This window comes from Octopus bimaculoides, chromosome 5 (assembly GCF_046866305.1).
Source record: "Octopus bimaculoides isolate indiv1 chromosome 5, ASM4686630v1, whole genome shotgun sequence".
NCBI lineage: Eukaryota > Metazoa > Mollusca > Cephalopoda > Octopoda > Octopodidae > Octopus > Octopus bimaculoides.
This window is the reverse complement of record NC_142932.1, coordinates 21,926,702-21,946,603: the sequence shown is the minus strand read 5'-3', so window position 1 is coordinate 21,946,603 and position 19,902 is coordinate 21,926,702. Positions and strand designations below refer to the sequence as shown.

Below are 19,902 nucleotides of genomic sequence, written 5' to 3'. Positions count from 1 at the left end.
AAGAGTTTGAATAACTCATTAAGTGGATGTTTGGAATACAACTGTGTCAAAAGCAGTAAAAATGAGAAAGAAGAAATAGAAATTGAGATGAACCTCTTGTAGGCCTTTTTGACACAAATTGAATAGAAGACAGATTTTTTGAAGAAATACTCTTCCCAATAAACCTATAAAAAATTTCTGAAATGCCCCAAAATATGTCAGATGTTTCAAGCATTATAGTTGGTGTGGTACAAATGAAGATATTTTATCTTTTACTAGTCTCCAGCCATGTTGGGCAATGCTTTGAAGACATTTTAGTCAAATGAATCAACGCTGGGTTTTTTAAAGCCTTATTCTATCAGTCTCTTTTGCTGAACTTCTAAGTTACAGTGACGTAAACACATCAACACCAGTTGTCAAGCAGTGGTAAGACACACACACACATATATCAATATATAACTGACTCCCATGCCAGTGGCACATAAAAAGCACCATTCAAGCATGGTTGATGCCGGTACCGCCTGACTGGCCCTCGTGCCGGTGGCATGTAAAAAGCACCTACTACACTCTTGGAGTGGTTGGCGTTAGGAAGGGCTTCCAGCTGTAGAAACCTTTTCAGATCAGACCACAGCCTTCTGGCTTGCCGGTCCTCAGTCAAACCGTCCAACCCATGCCAGCATGGAAAGCAGATATTAAACGATGATGATGATGATGAGCTTCTTTCATTTTGTCTACCAAATCCATTTACAAGGATTTGGTCAGCTTGCAGCTGTAGTAGAAAACACTTGTCCCATGTGTTATGCAGTGGGACTGAAACTGGACCATGTAGTTAGGAGTCCAGTATCAATCAAAAAATTTCCAGGACTATACATAATGTCACTTACAAGAATTTTTTAGATGTACTGCAGGATACTTTTAAAGATGCTTATAACATACATAGGAGTTCCAAAGTGATTAAGCTATAAAGAATGTTCAAAATTTAAACTATATTCCAATAAAACTACCTTAATTACATGATAGGGACAGTAGTAGTTAGTATCTAATTTACACAAGTCTTCTGCAAATGGTCAAGAAACAATCATCTAATGAAGTAGGCAACCTGAACTGTTTTGTATTAGTTTTCAATCTTATGGGAAAATGAAAGAGGCATTGTGTACAAACACTTTATCAGGAAAAATACGCGTCAACTTACTCCTCTCAAAGGTTCCTTGCAATCACCACATCGAGGTATGGTACCAAGTTTTTTTACATAAAGATATACAAGTTTACCACCTGAAAAAAAAAAAAAAAGAAAGAAAAATATTATAAACAAGATATATAAACAATATAACCAAGATGCTCACATACCAAATGCTGGAATGGTGAATAAATATTTCTACTGACAAAAATGTCTCTGAGTGGTTGACGTTAGGAAGGGCATCCAGCTGTAGAAACTCTGCCAAATTTAGATTGGAGCCTGGTGTTGCCATCCGGTTTCACCAGTCCTCAGTCAAGTCGTCCAACCCATGCTAGCATGGAAAGCGGACGTTAAACGATGATGATGATGTAAACATTTTAGTAGGTGTGTCATCATCATTGTCTTATGTTCATATTCCATATTGGCATGGGTTGGACTATGGTATGTGTGTATCCTTCTGGATTATTCACCTCCATATTTTAAATATTGAAACTAGAACACAAGTAGCAATACTGAATTTGGTCATTTGTGAATCAAGGTCTCATCCTAATTGTAAATGTGGTGTTCCTTGAAGACAACCAAAACAGAACATTGGGTATAAGTGTAATAAAGTCAGTAGGGTATGATTCAAGGGAAACTTGGTTGCTATTTCTAGCTGCTCAAACATCCAAAAAGAGTTCTCATTGACTTGGTCTTGCTGATTATTTTCCTAAATCAAAACCTTGCCATATAAAGAAGCTTTAATACTTTGAAAGACCATCTGCACTAGTAGTCAGATTTTTTTCTTTCTCTAACAGGTTCCAAAATCTCTAATAGACTATCAGCTCTTTCACTACAAACTAATATTTGATACAAAACAAATAACACACTTACCAGGGGTCTTGGAGCTGTTTTTGTTCACCATCACAGAAAATAAATGAAAATAAGTATTAATTTACAGCCATTTCACAAATATGAACATTTAACAAAATTATCTTTCAGTTGAGTTTGTTTAAAATGCAACACCAGAGATACCACCAACCCAACTCTACTCTTTTCTATGAGGCTATCATATAACCTGATATAAGTTTGTGTGGTAAAGAGGTTCACTATGCAACTGCACGGTTTTGGGTTCAGTCCCACAGTGTGGCAACTTGAACAAGTTTAAAACTCTTTAACTGCAGCATCATACTGACCAATACCTTGTAAGTGAATTTGGTAACCAGAAACTGCATTACACCCAACATGTACATTCTATGCTTAAAAAGAAAAAGGCTGAGTTACAAATAATGCTGACATTTCTATGAACAAATTGTCTAGTATTTGAGCTTTTAAAGACAAGTGCAATAAAGACTCCCCTACTTGGAAAACAGCTTAAGAGTTGGCATTTGGCTGCAAAATCATGCCTGAAATAATTTGCATTCGTCTAGCATGGAAAATGTACAAAAGCAATATACAACTATATGTTTGTGTGTGTGTATTTATACACACATGCGGTACAAATACAGTGGAAAAGATGTGCAGATGTTAGATAAATTAACACTTAAAGCATGACGGGCCATCAGGCACAGGTCGACAGGCCACGACCGTGGCGCAGATGGATGCATTTAATTTATGCATTTGTTGGGGTCTAATGTCACTCAAACGCTCCAATACCCCCCAGAATGCAAGAGGACTAATAGTTCAACTAATGACTTCTCAGATGTAAAACTTGCCACTATTATATACTAAGAAGGTATTTTAACTATTTTTTTGTTTTATTTATGGAAGTCTCATTTTCATAAAATGTGCTCAGCAGTCCATGCTATGTAAGTGCAAATCCCAATGCTTTTTGGGTTAAAAGTCAATGAAGTTAACATGGTGTTATCTCTCTGTATGTTTTTCCTAACATAGATTACACTAATTAAATAATTTATGATTACAGAAAAAAAAAAGCATTAAATTAATGAAGTAAAATTACTGATGATTTAGCTTAACATTGTAATTTATCTTCCACATTTCCCTTATCACTCAAACAGACCAAAATGAACAAAGTTTATAATGTTTGGCTTATGACCAAAAAGTCATACATAGTAACCTCACTTGTATATCATTTATGTTGTCTGACCAAGACAGGAAGGATATCAAATGTAAAATTTATTACACCAGTAAAATCTTTCATTTATGCTGACATGATAGACACAAAGCAAAAAAATGCTGAGATTTGTAAGAGACATTTAAAATACTTACACCTTCCTTCGGTTAGACTTGGTATTATAAGACAGTCGACGTCTGAATGTAAGTCTTTGAGTCATCTAGAATTAGAAAGGGTCTGATTAAAGTTCTACCAAACAAGAGGATGTTGGAAAAATACATATGAACTTTAATCTGAACTAGTTTCAGAAATATAGAAAGTGAGATGAAATCTGAAGAAAACAATTAATTAAAATGCACTTACTGCACACAAATGGATTACAATTAGTTGCTGCTTATTGTTCATTCGATAAAATACCTTGACAAAACTATAAAAGTTTGTCACCTCCCCTGATTTTGTTTCCCCATAACTTTTTTAAAAATGCACATTTTGAAAATGGGATATCTCAAAAAATTATGCAAGAGCAAACGATAATCATTTATTAAGATCCTAAACGTTAAGGATCAGGTGGAGGTAATCAGAGTTAAACTTTTTTTTTAGAGTTAGAGGAAAATTTAGAAATTACTCTTCAGTCGGGATTTTATGTATACAAAATAAATTTGTTAGCTAGTAAAGAAGAATAATGTGTGGCGTGCAAGCAACCATTTTACCAATTTAACAGGGTAAATTTATGTGGTGAGGGTTACAGGGAAATATTTTGATCAATTTATGTAATCATACTTCTAATTGGTTCCCACTGAACAGAAGAAACAAAAATTATTCATCAATATATTGTTACACTAAAACCAGATAAATTAAACTGCTTTCTAGTAATTAAATTTTCTACTTCCGTCCAAATTATATCAGTGAGGATAACTTGGACGTTATTTCTTGCAGGTCGAACAATCCTGTAGAGGCCCCCTCGTTGGTTTTTAAATTAAAAATACACTCAGACACGTGGTATATTTGTAATACTCACCGCCGGTGAGGAGAAACCCAACAATGCCACCTTTCTAAGTTCAAATCCTGATGAGATTGTTGGGGTCTTTGGTGATTGGTTTTTTTTTTTTTTTTTTGGCGATCTTTTCGATACGACTCCGAAATATCCGCCTTTTCCGTAAAAAGTGTCTTCGGCGATCTTTACCAAAGATCGGCCTTTTCCGTAACACCCACACGATCTTCACTACGATGTTAGAGTTTTAGGGTTACGGTTAGGGACGGAATTCCCAAACCCTAACCCTAACCCCTTCACAAGAAATCGCGCTGGGTTGAAATATCTAAAGATAAGCACGGGTTTGAAACTTGTTTACTAAGCTACTTTGAAGTTTTCTGGCAAATATCTAAGAATTTTAGGGTCAAAATTAAAGATAGCTTGAAACTATTTTTCTTTCAGAGTTTAGAACCTAAATTGACGATTGGACATCAAGGTATACACGTTTTATAAAGTCTTTATAGAGAACAGCGTGGTTCGAATGTGCATGTCTGTGGATATATGATCTATGATCAGTTATACTGAAGTTATTAGCATCTTTGTTTATACCTTATTTTAGCTTATAATATCTTATTTTAAATGAGATCAAATCTGTTAGAAACTAGTGAATATGAATCATGAAATAACTTTTAAAAAAGTAAATGTGTGAGTGCTTTTAGGATCGTTGGAGACATGCTTCGAAACACGAACAATCTATTGTATATTTATAACAAACAGGGAAAGACATCTATAAAAAAAATAGCCCCAAACATAATAGAACGAACGACAAATAAAACAATATCATTTATAAGTTAGAAAAATGAAGAATTCTTACGATGTTAATGGATTAAAAAGCTGGCGATGTAGAAATCACTGCCTTCTCCTTAATGTCGCTGGTGAGAAAGAGGCTAAGCGGAAGTAGAAAGCGCCGTCTACTCGTTTTCACCTCGAACAACATGACTTCGTTGTTGGAGTCTTATCAACAGCAATATTCCACATTAACTGCTGATATAACTCATCTCATTGGAAAAATAACTCTATCACATGGAGGTAAATCAATTCATTTTATCAGATCCTTTTTCAATTTACGAATTTTCACAGCAATTTTTGGCTCTAATGTATTCATAAATCCAATGTTTTCTCAAGTCAGCTGCCAGTTGGACTGATCGCCTTCACTATAATTAATATATAAAATGTAACGTAATTCACTTGTGCCACCTCGAAAGTCTGTTATCTTTCCTTTCGCCTGGTTTTACAGAGATTTCTAGATCTCTTAAGATTGTCAGATCATAAATATAACTTCACAAGTATTGTTTTGAAAATATAACTTCTCAAGTGTTGTTTAACAAAAAATATAACTTCACAACACACACACACACACCTGTTTAATTTTTGCTCTTTTCCTCCGGTTGCGTCAACAGTAATTACTGGCAACAATTATATACTGATTTTGTTTTTGTTTTTTTAACAGTTGAGAAACAAGGCCATGTACGTCAAGTGGAGAAGCTGTTCGAGGAGGCCTCGGAATTGGTAAGTAGTTTTTAATTAACCAATTAGTTATACCATACATTAAGATTTAATTATAAATCGCTACAAAGAGTGCATCTGTATATTGCCAAAATACTTTATATATATATATATATTTATGTATATATATTATACTCATATTCTGTAAATGAAATTTCTATTGGTAGAACACCTGACAATCTTTTGACAGTTACACGCCTTCTTTCGCTCATATATATATATATATATATATATATATATATATATATATATATATATATATATATATATGTGTGTGTGTGTGTGTGTATAACATACATATAAGAGGAATGACCACTAGGTGGATTCCTATATGCTAAATGTAGACCCCATATGGTCTGACCACTAAGAAAAAATTGTTCTCTTATTAAATTTATATATATATATATATATATATATATATATATAATGTGTGTGTTTTGTTTATTTTTATGTTACAAAAACACAATGATTAGAATCTGATAAGTATTTGTCATTCTTCACGTAAACATCATTATCATTCCGAACCAGAGTTTCGTTCATTTAGTCAGCTGTATACATCCGGTATTTATTCTATGACAAATTTACATTCGTTCGAATCTGATGCTTCGTTTCGTTGCCCCTTCAAGTTAATGTTTTATTAGTTTTGGGAATTTCCTTGCAGCCGAAATATAAATTCGATGTTTTCCGATATCGCATGACACAAAGATAATGTGCCTGTTTGGTTATTAATGCATTTCAACAACCACCATCACGTTATTTTGTCACTACTGTTTGTGTAGGAATTTTCTGGGGAGCTACAAGAATATTGTGGAGTTAAAGCAGAAAAGCCAATTGGGTAAGGGTATTGGCCCACTAACTTCTAGGTGGTGAGGTCGAATCAATTGCAAGAGTTTTATCGTGCACTTGCGCTGAAGGCTTCAGTCCATGTACTGTTTTGAAATAGATCCTCTGGGATCAGTGGCGGCTCATAGATAAAATTAGGGGTGGGAGCTGCTTCAGAAAATGTTTAGCCGTTGTTTTAATATCATGTAAAAGGAAACAAACATATAAAAAGAAAATTTATACATGAACTTGATCAGTTCGAGTTTTAGCCACTGCCTGGTAGTGTGCTTAATTTGTTCACTGAACACTGCCGCGAATTCCCCCTTGTTTTCAGAAATCTCCCCTTAATCACAAAATAAGGGGAGGAAATCTGCCCAATTTTTCAAATCCTGGAGCAACACTGTAGCTGGAAGCAGGATAATAATCTAATTCTACACTTTATTACATTCAAGAATATAAACACGTTTTGAAGCACAGCACATGCGGTGTCAAAATGAAACACTACCTTTCACCAGCACACCAGGTGTGAACGACAGTGCTCTCTCTCTGTCTCTCACTCTCCCTAGCATGAAGCTTCCTATCTCGGACATGTGAACATGTGCACAACAGCCAAACACCACATCACTGGAACTGAAGCGCACAGTTCTATACAAAGATTTTTGCGTTTTTTACATAAACTAGGGGATGGCTATTGACATTAAGCTTAAGGATTATATAACGTACTAGTACAAAGAAAGAATTAAAGAAAAATAGGATTCATTGTATTGAATATTATCGATAGAGTGGAAATAGGGTGTGCTGCAGTTCTGCAGTGCCTATGCATGAGCCGCCACTGTCTGGAATGTTAACTATGATTGACAGTCCTCTTCTCCAGCGGAAGAACCATCAGTTTTTCACAGTTCCTGGACGCCTGTGTATGAAAACACTATGGAGGTTTACATAAAAATTAATATTTCACATACTGATGTATAATTTTATCAATACAACCTAGGTTCAGCAACTATACTATTACAGCCACTTTCTTGTACACTTGAGTAATGCATATAACTCTGGTTGTTGAAGAGTTGAGTGCATTGTTTAACTCCCACTTCATGATTGATAAATTGTAGGAAAGGCATCCAGTTACAAAAGTAGCTGCACTTGGAAAGACCATCTTACCCTTGGAACAAATGAATATAGAACAGTAAAAAAAAAAAAAAAAGATAGCAATAAAAAACTCTACTGCATCCTGTATATAACTTCAGTTTCTGAGATGTATTTACTTGAAAGAGAGAGAGCGAGAGCCCTTCAGTTGTCTTTGCTGGACGTGTGGATAATCTGAAATTGCCCAATAGGTGCTGATCCTGTACTCTCTTAAATTGTGTTTTGTTATCTCAAAATTAATCACTGTAAGACATAGGACCCTTTTGTATGGTCTGTGTTATACACTTCAGCAAATATTGTATTTAGATGTGTTACCTTGGTTGGGATATAAATAATTTAAAAGTGTCCACTGGACTGATAACTAATACAATTTGGACTGCTGATTTGGTATATGAAATTGGTTGTGTCAGCTGGACTGTCAAATAGCATGTTTGAATATGACAGATAGCAAGTCTTGATTGATAAATAACGTGTATTTGGAAGTGTTTACTGGATTGGCAAACAGCAAGTTTGGATATGTCCTCAAGACCAATTGATAGCATATTTGAATATCTCCATGAAAAAATGCAATATTTGAAGGTATCTGTTAGCAATTGCTGCATTTGAGAAAATGTGCTGACAAATATTTAATGTTGTATTTGAATATCATCTCTGTCCAAATACAATAGTTGACAGTCTCCATTGACAAACATGATAGGTGAAACTCTGCTTTTCTCTGTTTCTCTCTCTCTTGTTCACAACCCTCTTTCACTCACCCCCATACAATGCAACATCTGGTGTATATTTGTGTGTGTATATATATATATGTGTGTGTGTGTGTGAAACAGTCATTAATTCTTTTTATATGCCCTAGATTTAAGAACAGACTCATTGTATATGTTGCTTTTCACTGAACAAAATCTTTTATTATAGAATGAATAAAATTTATTTGATTCAAAATTGGGTACATCCTCCGATTAAAGTGTAAAAGCTATATTAGGTTATCCATAAATAGGTTACTTGTAGAAGGATGTGTACCCCTGTCACATTTTAATTAATTGTCTGTACAAGTGCGATTAAAAAATTTTTTTTTTTCATCTAAACTTGGACACTTATATATGCTCTTCCTACCTGTAACCAAACTGGTTCCTGTTTGACAGATGTACAGACAAGAATAACCAGCATAATGGTTGTAGCAGGGATTGAACTCATGACCATATGGTCAGCTAGTTACTAGTTAACTCCTTGACTTTAGGCTACACTATATGTTACTATTGAAAATATATAAAATATCTATTCAGAATATTTCTGTTGCTCATATGTGAAATTTTGTTGCCTGATTGTAATATTCAAGGGCTGATGTGCTTCTGTTTTATGTTCTGGGTGGAGGTGAAGGGGACAGTGGTGGAAATTGTACATAATGTTAGTTTGTAGTTTCTTGTTCCGAGAATCATTATTTGTGAGAGAAAATCTCAGTTACATACAATAATTTTAATATTTAATGAGGTAACTCCAAAACAGCGGTAGTAAACTGTGCTTTTTTAAATATAAATTAACCAAAGGTAAAATCTAGAAGCACAGACACTCGTAAGCTAGTAAAGAAATCATTATATCATTCTGTTGACCTGTTAAAAATAGCAACCAAATCTTCCTCAAATCACATTCTATTTATCTCTTAAAAAATGGGATACATTGACACAATAGGCGCAGCCGTGGCTGTGTGGTTAAGCACTTCATTTCCCAACTACATGGTTCCATGTTCAGTTCTATTGCATGACCCTTTTGGCAAGTGTCTTTTGCTATAGCCCTAGGCCAACCTGAACTTCAAAATTAAAAGCTAATCATTGGTAACAAAGATGATTTTTATGTTGTTTTTTTTGTTTTCATAGCTGGAACAGATGGACCTGGAGGTGAAGGAACAACCAGGCAAGGACAGGCAAAAGTATCAAACGCGAGTACGAAGCTACAAAACAGAACTTTCAAAACTTCAAACAGATGTGGTGAGTTGCAATATTTTTTTCTAATTCTTTTATTCTTTTACTTGTTTCAGTCATTTGACTGCAGCCATGCTGGAGCACCGCCTTTGTTCGAACAAATTGATCCCAAGGACTTATTCTTTGTAAGCTTAGTACTTATTCTATTGAGTTCTTTTGCTGAAACACTAAGTTACGAGTACATAAACACATTAGCATCAGTTGTCAAGTGATGGTGAGGGACACACACACACATATATATATATATATATATATATATATACAACGGGCTTCTTTCAGTTTCCATCTACCAAATCCACTGACAAGGCTTTAGTCAACCCAAGGCTATAGTAGAAGACACTTCCCCTAGGTGCCATGCATTGGGACTGAACCCGGAACCATGTGGTTGGTAAGCAAGCTACTTATCACACAGCCACTCCTGCATGTCAAAGTATGATGGTTGATGCAAAATAGCTGAGAGGATGGAAAAGTGGATATTAAAATTATGTACTGCATTGTAATGTTTTGTCCTACCCATATATGCATGGAAGATGGACATTAAATGATGATGATGATACTCTCGACTCACTCATACACCAGGAATTCTAGATTGGTCTAGATTTATATTCAGATAAAATTGAGCACTAGTTTTTTTGTTGCAGGGCACTGTTCCTGTTCAGTGTTGTATGATACACTTCAGAACAATCCAATAACATGTTTAAAAGTGCAACAATGTAATAATCTATTTCAAAGAGATCCTGATAATTGTTCTTTTGCAGTGTTCTACCAGCACTATTTCAAAGTGACAAGCTGTGATAGTAATTGAGGTCTCCATGTCAAATAATTGACCGTATTTAATCTATATTTGTCCAACATCATCAACATAATCCATGCGCTTTCTTTCACTTGTATTCAACTGAAAACGCTTGCCAGTATCTGAACCTTCTTACCACTGAGATACATTAATATAAGACTATACAGGGTGTTCATAAATTACCTTTACAATTTGAAAAATTCAGAAAAAAAGAAATGAAAAACAAAGATGACTCAGCAGAGTTTATTGGAAAACGTAGGCAAACAAATCAAGTTTTATTAGAAACATCAAAACACTTCCACATGGGCTCCATTGGTTGCAAAGAAGTTGATTGATGGACCTTGACTTTCCAGAAGACTTCAGTAAAATTGTGCTATCAAAAGTGATTTATTGTTGGTTTGTGTTATCGTCTGTTGCATCTTTTGACATCTGTCATTATTTTTTGTATCTGAACCTATCATTGTTGAATTTGTTGCAGAGACGTGCTAAACTGGGACTTGACAGTAAAGATGACTGCATGCTTGATGATCATCATGATGCTGAGGATCAGGTAAAGTAAACAATTTAGTTTCAAAATAGCCATATTGCCTCAAGTATTGCAGTTTATATATGACTTACATTGCATCAAATATTTTATTTTCCAGCATACAAGTTGGCATAATATATAGTGTAAACCTTCAACCATTGGCACTATCTTTCCACTTTCTGCTGCATTCCGCATGGAATTTTTTGTCCTCCTAAGTTGTATTTGGTGTATAAGCAAATCTACTTTTTTATTTATTTGTTTTTTGTTTTTTTTTTGGCTGTAAACAATTCTGCAAACAATTCTGCCAACTCAGTGCCTTGTTTAAGTCAGAATATTATAATAGAAGTTTACTTCATGGATGTTTTGTAGCGTACTCGGTTGCTGGAGAATACAGAACGGTTGGAAAGATCTGGACGGAAACTGGATCATGGATATCACACTGCTGTGGAAACAGGTAATTGTATTTATCCTTTTATTGCCCATCTTTTTTGCATTTAATAAGAAGTTACTGCTCTTAGCTTTTAATGACTCATTGTGTCCTCTGTGTTGTGTAATGCAGCCAAACTACTGGTTAATGTCCACTGTCACTGTAGAACCACTTGGAGGCTCAGGGATATATTTATTGCACAATGGCCAAACAAGAGTCTCTATTTGGTTAGAAATAACAACCAAATCTCTCTCAAATCATAGTCTGCTACCATTTAAAAAGTGGAGACTTTGGATAATACAGCATGGCCATGTGGTCAAGAAGCTTGTTTTGCAACCACATGGTTTCAAGTTAAATTTCTTTGCATGGTACCTTGGGCATGTGATTTTACTATAGCCCTAAGCCAACCATGCCTTGTAAAAGAATTTGGTAGATAGAAACTGTGTGGAAACCTGTCATGTCATCATCATCACCATTTAATGTCTGTTTAAATCAGAGGTTCTCAACCATTTTTTGCCGATGGACCCCTTAGATTCCTATTTTACTCTACTGGACTCCCATGTTTAAAAAAATTCAATTGTATTTTTATGATTAAATATTAATAGGAATTGTATTTAAAATTTTTTTTTAATATTTTGTGTATTGCAAAAGTATAAGAAATTTATTGCACATAAATTTCAATAACAAAATCTCATATGAACCCCAGTTGAGAACCACTGGTTCATGTCGTGATGATTATGCATAATGGGCTTCCACACAGTTTCCATCTACCAAATTCACTATATATGTATGATATGTGTGTTTGTGCTTGTCCCCAATCCACTACTTGATAACTGGTGTTGCTTTGTTTACATCCTGGTAACCTTGATAGAATAACTACCAGACTTAAAAAGAACTTGATAGAATAACTACCAGACTTTTTTTTAAAATGTATTGGGGTTAGTTTGTTTCATTAAATCCTTCATAACAGTGCCCCAGCATGGCCACAGTCCAGTAACTGACACAAGTAAAAGAATAGGAAAAAGTACATTTAGGACAGTGATTTCCCAGTTTTTTTTTTTGTTTTTTTTTAGTTTTATTCCTTTTTAAAGTTTAATAGGTTCAAATTACTCCAGTATCAAAATGTGTAACTTATAAAGAACAAATGCACAATTCTGGTACAATTCAGTACTTATTACATAGTGTTACTGTAAAATCAATCTTGGTGAAATGGACAAAGTGTTTTGTCAATGCCAAATTTTAGATGCATGATTTAGACTTTGCATTGTTGTTTGTCAGTGTTTAACTTCCAAAACATTTCTTTGTTATAGATGAATTCCAGCCATATTCTTCCAAACTACATTGTTACCCAACAATGTAGCCCTCCCGTTCCCACTTCATGTTGACTAACCGAGCTCATAGCTACATTTTGAAAACATAAAAAAAATTTTTAATCATTTTATTTAACGAAGACATTTTTTTTTTATAAGTTTGCAGAAATATGAATGTTTTATATATATATATATATATCTTTATTTTTTAGAACAAATTGGATCTGCCATTCTAGAAAATCTTCATTCACAGCGCCAGACTATAAACAGATCAAGAGCTAGGGTATGTTACAACATTAACAGCTAACCATTGTCAAATAACTTTTTACTGGTTTCTTCACTTCCTACTTAATTATATTGTCAGTTGTTGGAAAGAACTCCATCTTTAAATAAATGTGTTCCAACAATGACCATTCCAAATACACATACATATATGGAACAGACATATATATATATATATATGAGAAAGAGAGAGAGCAGATTGATGTAAATCTGAAAATTGTTTCTTCTACTATAAAATTCTTGAGGTTCAAAGCACAGGATTACTTGAGATTTCTACTGCTTTGTTAATTTCAGGTTGATGAGATGAACACAGCTCTTGGGAAGAGTTCACGTTTGTTGACTGGTATGATGAAGAGGTAAGGTATTTCTATCAGCAAACACTTATTTTCATATATATATATATGTATATATATATATATGGTGATGATGTGTGTGTAATCATTTTCATAATTGTCATTTTAATGTTTACTTTTCCATTCTTGTGGGTCAGATAAAATTCTTTGGAGTAAATTTTCTTTGGCTGGATACCCTTCCTCTCACCAACCCTCATCTATTTTTTAGAAAGATATTTCTCTTTGTCCTTCAGACATGAACAGCAAAATGGCCAAAGTTGCAAACAAATTGCACTATTTGTATGACAGTGACTTACCTTTACAATGAGCATGTAATAACAGGACATGTGCATGCACCTATATGTACATACACACACAGCACAGACATACATGCTGTGACATATTCACAGGTTCTGCTAGTTATTATTATTATTATCATTTTAAAAGCCACATGTCTTGTGAAATGCAACTTCCAAGGGTTTCTTTGTTGAAATTTTTTTGCCATTAATCAAGCTGTTAAAATAACGAAATGGTTAGTTAACTGCATTCAAAGTAGTTAATGTTTGAATGAGCACGTGCATATAGAAATAGAAAAAGATAGTGAAAAACACAGGGGAGGTAATCAAATCCTCAGCAACCATCACCAGTGTTTTACACGTATCAAAATTATGCAAATCAGACCAGAATGGTTTATGATGTATCTGGTGGTCCATCTTTAATTTCCATTAAAAGGAATTTTTTTAAATGCAGACATAAAGGAAAACTCTCTTTCCTGCCATTTACACAGTCATTAGAGGTTCTTAAGTTTTAAGAAACACAAGAACCTCTTGTGACTGAGATGTAATTGACTATCCTCCTCCCTCAAAACTTTGTGAAAATTAGAAAGGATTATTATTATCATTATTATTATTCCTCCAAGGTCCTTTCAGGGTCAATAAATTAAGTACCAGTTACGTCCTGGGGTTGGTCCAATTGACTGGTCCCTCCCCAAAAATTTTGGCAAGCTGTCAGAAACGTTAGCACGCCGGGTGAAATGCTTAGTGGTATTTCATCTGTCTTTACATTCTGAGTTCAAATTCCACCAAGGTTGACTTTGCCTTTCATCCTTTTGGGGTCAATAAATTAAGTACCAGTTGTGTTCTGGGGTTGATCAAATCGACTGCCCCCCCCCCTCCCCAAAAATTTCAGGCTTTATATCTAGAGTAGAAAAGGAATAAATTAAGTACTAATGAAACATTGAAGTCAATGTAATCAGTTAGTCCCCTCCCCCAAAATTTCAGGCTTTGTGCTTTTTGTAAAAGGATTATTATTATTATTATCATCATCATCATCATCGTCATCATCATCATTATTTTAAGGCAGTGAGCTGACAGAGTCATTAGCATGATGGGCAAAATGCTTTGTGGCATTTCATCTGTCTTTACATTCTGATTTCAAATTCCGCCAAGGTTGACTTTGCCTTTCATCCTTTCAGGGTCAATAAAATAAGTACCAGTTGAACACTGAAGGTCGATATAATCGACTCATCCCTTCCCACAAAATTGCTGCCCTCGTGGCAACATTTGAAACCATTATTATTATTATTTATTATTATTATTATTATTATTATTATTATGATGAGCTGACCAAATCGTTAGATCGTCAGACAAAAATGCTAAGCAGCATTTCTTCTGGCTTTACATTCTGAGTTCAAATTCCATTAGAGTAGATTTTGTTTTTCATCATTCTAGGCTCAGTAAAATATGTGGCCTGTACCAATATTAGCAATAATTATTTTTAGACAAGTGCCTGGGAGAATTGGTGCTTAAATCCTGTTTAGATCAACTTTGCCATTCATCCCTTTCTGGGGTTTGATAAAATATACACTAGGCAAGTTCTGGGGTTTCTATAAGTAAACTATCTCCATAAACAAAGCTTATAACCTCATCACAAGGAAAGAAATAATTATTATAATTGTTGTTGTTTGTTTGTCAGTAAATTAACTGTCATTTCCTTTCTACCTTCAGGATCATCCACAACCGTATTATGCTTGTTGTTATTGGACTAATTATGGTAATCAGCATCTGTGTAGCACTATACCTAATTGTGCGACGGTCTTCTTGAGAAACCTCTTGACATACCATTCTCTACAACAACCGCTCTTTCTTCATCAATATTCTATGAGAATCTGCCTGCATTATATATTTATATACACACATTCTCCAAAATATATATATATATATATATATACATGTATATATATAGTTTGTGTATGTGATCTACATGCTGTTACAGCATCGTCTCGAATTCCTCATCTGCTGAACCTCTGACATCTGACCTTTCCTTAGAGCCCCTCACCTCTTATATCTTTTTATTCTCTTTATATGAAGCTGGGAAAATCAAAGGACCATGTACCACCCTTACAAATGAACAGACTTTACTATGATTGTGTACTTCACCTGTAATCCTCCTTCTATCTCCCCTATCTAATTGAAATACCCTTTATTTAATTATTTATTAATTAGGAATTTGTTTGCTTTTTATTAATAAAACTTAACCCTGAATTTGTCCTTCCTGTCTGGACCTCACTGACAGCAAGATCAGAAGTCCAAAAGCAAGCAGGACATTTCAAACCATCTGATATTGCTATTTGATTGTGTGCCCTAATCCCTGTTGCTGAGGAAAACAAGGTGACGTTAATCCCTCTCTACTCCCAACATGACTGAATGGATGTTTTCATTGTTCTAAAAGCTGAGAGTTCAAACCACTACAATGGTTTCAATATATTTCTAAGTATGACACTTTATTTTATGTTGTCTTAGTTTGCCATAACCCCTGAATGGATATATTCTAGATTATCTGGGGAACATCAGCTGTGATAGGCTGGTATTTTTCCAGCTCAAAGATTTATCCTACATCTACTGAACTTCATGAAATTAGAGCCAGGTACTGGTCCTTAAATATTTCTCTTTCCCCAGATTTTAAGGATTATTTACTTAACATATTACTATTCTCTTCCTTAAAAATGAGATGGCCAAGGGAAGAAGCCATTGGAGTGTGCTCTTAGGTTACAAGTTGAAATTTGCTAAAGGTGACTTGTGTTTTCTGGTCAGAACACTTTAGTTTACATTACCAGAGTTCACCTGGCTGTCAGGAATATGTACCAAGATAGATTGGTGATACTTATTTGACTCTAATCCACTAACACAGAAACTGGAAGTATCAATCCAGTAGCAATAGATTTCTGGGGTTTGTTTTTTTTTCAAACTATTTAGTGTTATCCCTGAGTGTGAACAACTCCCTTTGTTAAAAGGTTTATATTAGGAAACATTCGCACAATTTAGCTAATGACTCTTATTCGATATTTTCAGTGGTAGAGGGGATGTGTTCAAATCAAGTTACATCAACTGTATCATTTGGGCCATGATAAAAATCAACAGTGAAACAACTGTTAAAAAGTTGAGGATACAGTCCTACAACAGAAGTGTTGTTGGCAGTTTATGACAGAAAGACATTCACTATGGTGCAAATAAATATTTTAAAATCAGTATTAAGCAGTAATTCATAAAGATTTCATTAATAAATATTATCAATGTGCTTACATCAACTTATCTGATACCTGAGATACAAGTCCAATAACTGTTCTTCAATTAACGATCATATTTTCTTTTCAAAACATTGAATGTAAAACTAAAGAAGTTAACTCCATATTTCATGACAATGAGTAATGTTGATTTAACCCTTTTGATACAAACCTGTTTGGACCATCCTGGTTCTATGATAAAAAAAAACTTCATGTTTTAAAGTGATCTAAATTAAAATTCTCCATCAAAATTTTGTAAATTCAAGTTCCAAACATCAGCTTAATAATGACAAAATTATTTTACTAAATTCTTCATTATTTTCAAAATTAATTGAAACAAAAGCAGTGCATTTCAACAGATGGTAACAAAAGGGTTAAGTACATTGCAGGATTTTAAAATAAAATCTTTTATTAATGTTTAATATGAAAAAAATATATGTTCCTCTGTATTTTTTTACCCAAATGGCACTAGAACTTCAAGCCATACTCTACTCCCCCAAATCTCATTTACTTCAATAATTGTTATACAAAATTACAGTAGGTAGACAGTTATATTACTGGGTAACTACTAACCACAAGTTCGTGAGTTCAAACACTGTGGCAGTCATTATTTGCTCCCTGTTTGAATACCATTCATTAACACTGCTTCAAGCTGTTTTCAGTTGAAGTGTAGTTATCCACTAAGCTGTAAGCAAAAATTTACATCAAATTTGCAAATTTATTGTTGTATAAAATGTTTTAATTTTTAAAAAATAATAAAAAAATAAAAAGAAAAACCTATCTGACCCATTTTTCAACATAGAAATAGACTGAAAAAAAGAAAAGAAAACAGTAAATAAGAAATAATATCTATTGCCATTTAAACATGGCTATTCCATAGGAACCGATATTACTGCTATTTTTAACCCTAGGAAAACACCTCCAGCTGGTTATTCGATGCAATCTGTACTCAATATATATTGCAAGCAGGGAAGTGAACCCCCACCATCTTCTCGCCACAAGACCACCAGGCCGTACAGTTTCAACCTCTTTGTGGTCATCTTTGGTGGTGGATACTCATCCACTAGAGATAGCAGTAGTTTACTCCAGCTCGCAGGATACAGAAATCAAGTGACACACAGTCACTGATTTTACAAGCAAATTAGCTTAATTTAAAAATCTTTATAAAGATATATATCTGGCACATAATTGAGTTAAGATGCTAAACTAGACTGCTAACAGAAAATTTGTAGTTCTAATTGTGCTTTACTGAGCACTGTGTGAATGACTAACCACTGTGCTGTGGTCTCAGATAAGATACTGGACTTCTTTTAGTCTATCAAGTTGATACCATAAATTATGTTCCCTACCAAATGACCAAGTCATTTACTCTAAGAAAAATATCTACTTATAATAAGAATTGCAGCAAATTCACAAAATACTTTATTGCCATACTAGTAACATGGCAGGATGGGATGTAAAATAAAAGAAAGAAAAAAAATTAGTTCCCGGCTTTCCCAGACTGGTGAGATTGATACAGTTGGTACCAGTATCTATACTTGCATATCAATGTCCTCAAGAAAAATGTGGGTGCAGAGAAAATCTGCTGTCTAGTTCAAAGTGAAGCACATTAAAAGCAACCAACAACCATTGAAGGCATATTCCTTAAAATATTTATGTAATATTTTTTATTAAACTGAAGTGAAATAGAATATAAATTCAATTGTTTTTAAAAACTGCTTCCCATTATTTCTTTTTAATGCTAACTTGGATATGATGGATTTTGAAATATTCAATTTTTTTTTTCTTGTGTAATTTTGTAACTTTATATCATCACAGGTTGACCAGTCACTATTTTTCTCCTGCTGACCCTAACCCAATCCATTATGAAATAAAAGTAGTGCTGGTAATCAGATAAAAAAAAAGACAGGCAAATATTTTAACATGATGATGATGGTAGTCTCTCAAAGTCTGAGAAAGACAGTTCTGCAATTTCTTGCTGAACAACCTGCACAAATGATTCATTTATAGTGATCAAGTGTTTGTGCTGTACATTAGCATCACTCCCTCTGCCTGAACAGGTGCATGGTGTACCACACGTCAGGTGTTCAAGTGATCACAAAACAAAGTAAAATGAAGTGTTTTGCTCAAGAACACGATGCACCTCTCAGTTCAAGAATTGACACTATGATCTCTAGATCACGAGTGTAACACCCCAACCACTATGCTATATGGCCTCTCATTACTTTAACATAATATATTATCGAACTATGTGTCTTTGTGTTCTCCATTATTTGACTTCTATTTAAAACTCCTTAAAGTTAATTTTCAATTTTTACTTGTTAATGAGTCATCAAAATTTAAATCCAATTCATGAGGTTGGATTTGCAATCAGAGAAGTGTTATAGCTGAGACAACACATTCATTATAGGGAAAATAAATATTCTAAAACAAGTATTAAGCATTGTACATGATAAATTTAGTGAGATGTACCGTATTTTCTGGCATACAAGTCAAATTTTTTAGACTAATATTTACAGCTGAAAAAAGGTAGGTTGACTTATACACCAAGATGACTTTGAAGGACCAAAGATTCTTTGTGAATTGCAGCAGGATTCTGAAAGTTAGTAATGATGTTTAAATGTTTACACTTTATACTACATTGACTTATATGTTGGAAAATACAGTATTTAAATTAGGTAATGCACACTGAGGTCTAGCTCTCCATCGGTTATGAGGACAAGTGTGCCAGTTGATGTGATCAACCAAGCCTGCTCATGAAATTAACTTGCAAGTGGCTGAGTGCTCCACAGACATGTACCTTAATGTATTTAAGGAGATTCGGCATAATACAAAATGTACAAAGTTGGCCCTTTAAATTTCAGGTATAACTCATTCTTGCCAGGTGGATCAGTGAGAAATTAAAGTCTCTTGCTCAAAGACACAATGGAATTGTTCAAGGATCGACCAATGTACAGTGTAGAACAGAAATAAAGAGTATTTCTTAG

At 34.2% G+C, this 19,902-nt stretch overlaps 2 protein-coding genes across 3 annotated transcripts in view; one reads left to right on the top strand and one right to left on the bottom strand.

The window, feature by feature from the left end:
- LOC106881101 (large ribosomal subunit protein eL34) overlaps positions 1-5,193 on the bottom strand; it is a 13,329-nt gene extending 8,136 nt beyond the window's left edge. Inside the window, exons 1-4 of the mRNA XM_014931330.3 lie at positions 5,054-5,193; positions 3,365-3,429; positions 2,030-2,043; positions 1,172-1,251 (exon numbers count right to left, since the gene is read on the bottom strand). Of these exons, the coding sequence (XP_014786816.1) occupies positions 1,172-1,251; positions 2,030-2,043; positions 3,365-3,429 (159 nt within the window). The 5' untranslated portion in view covers positions 5,054-5,193. The remainder of the gene's footprint in view (positions 1-1,171; positions 1,252-2,029; positions 2,044-3,364; positions 3,430-5,053) is intronic.
- On the top strand, positions 5,106-19,902 carry LOC106881100 (vesicle transport through interaction with t-SNAREs homolog 1A). Of its 2 annotated transcripts, none has more exons than XM_014931328.3 (8): positions 5,106-5,268; positions 5,690-5,748; positions 9,579-9,689; positions 10,955-11,026; positions 11,372-11,456; positions 12,952-13,022; positions 13,316-13,377; positions 19,780-19,902. In XM_014931328.3, exons 1-8 carry the CDS (start codon positions 5,106-5,108, stop codon positions 19,817-19,819), a joined length of 663 nt encoding a protein of 220 aa, XP_014786814.1. In that variant the 3' UTR covers positions 19,820-19,902. The 2 variants fall into 2 exon arrangements, with proteins under 2 accessions (XP_014786814.1, XP_014786813.1); XM_014931327.3 differs by lacking the exon at positions 19,780-19,902 and adding an exon at positions 15,360-16,882.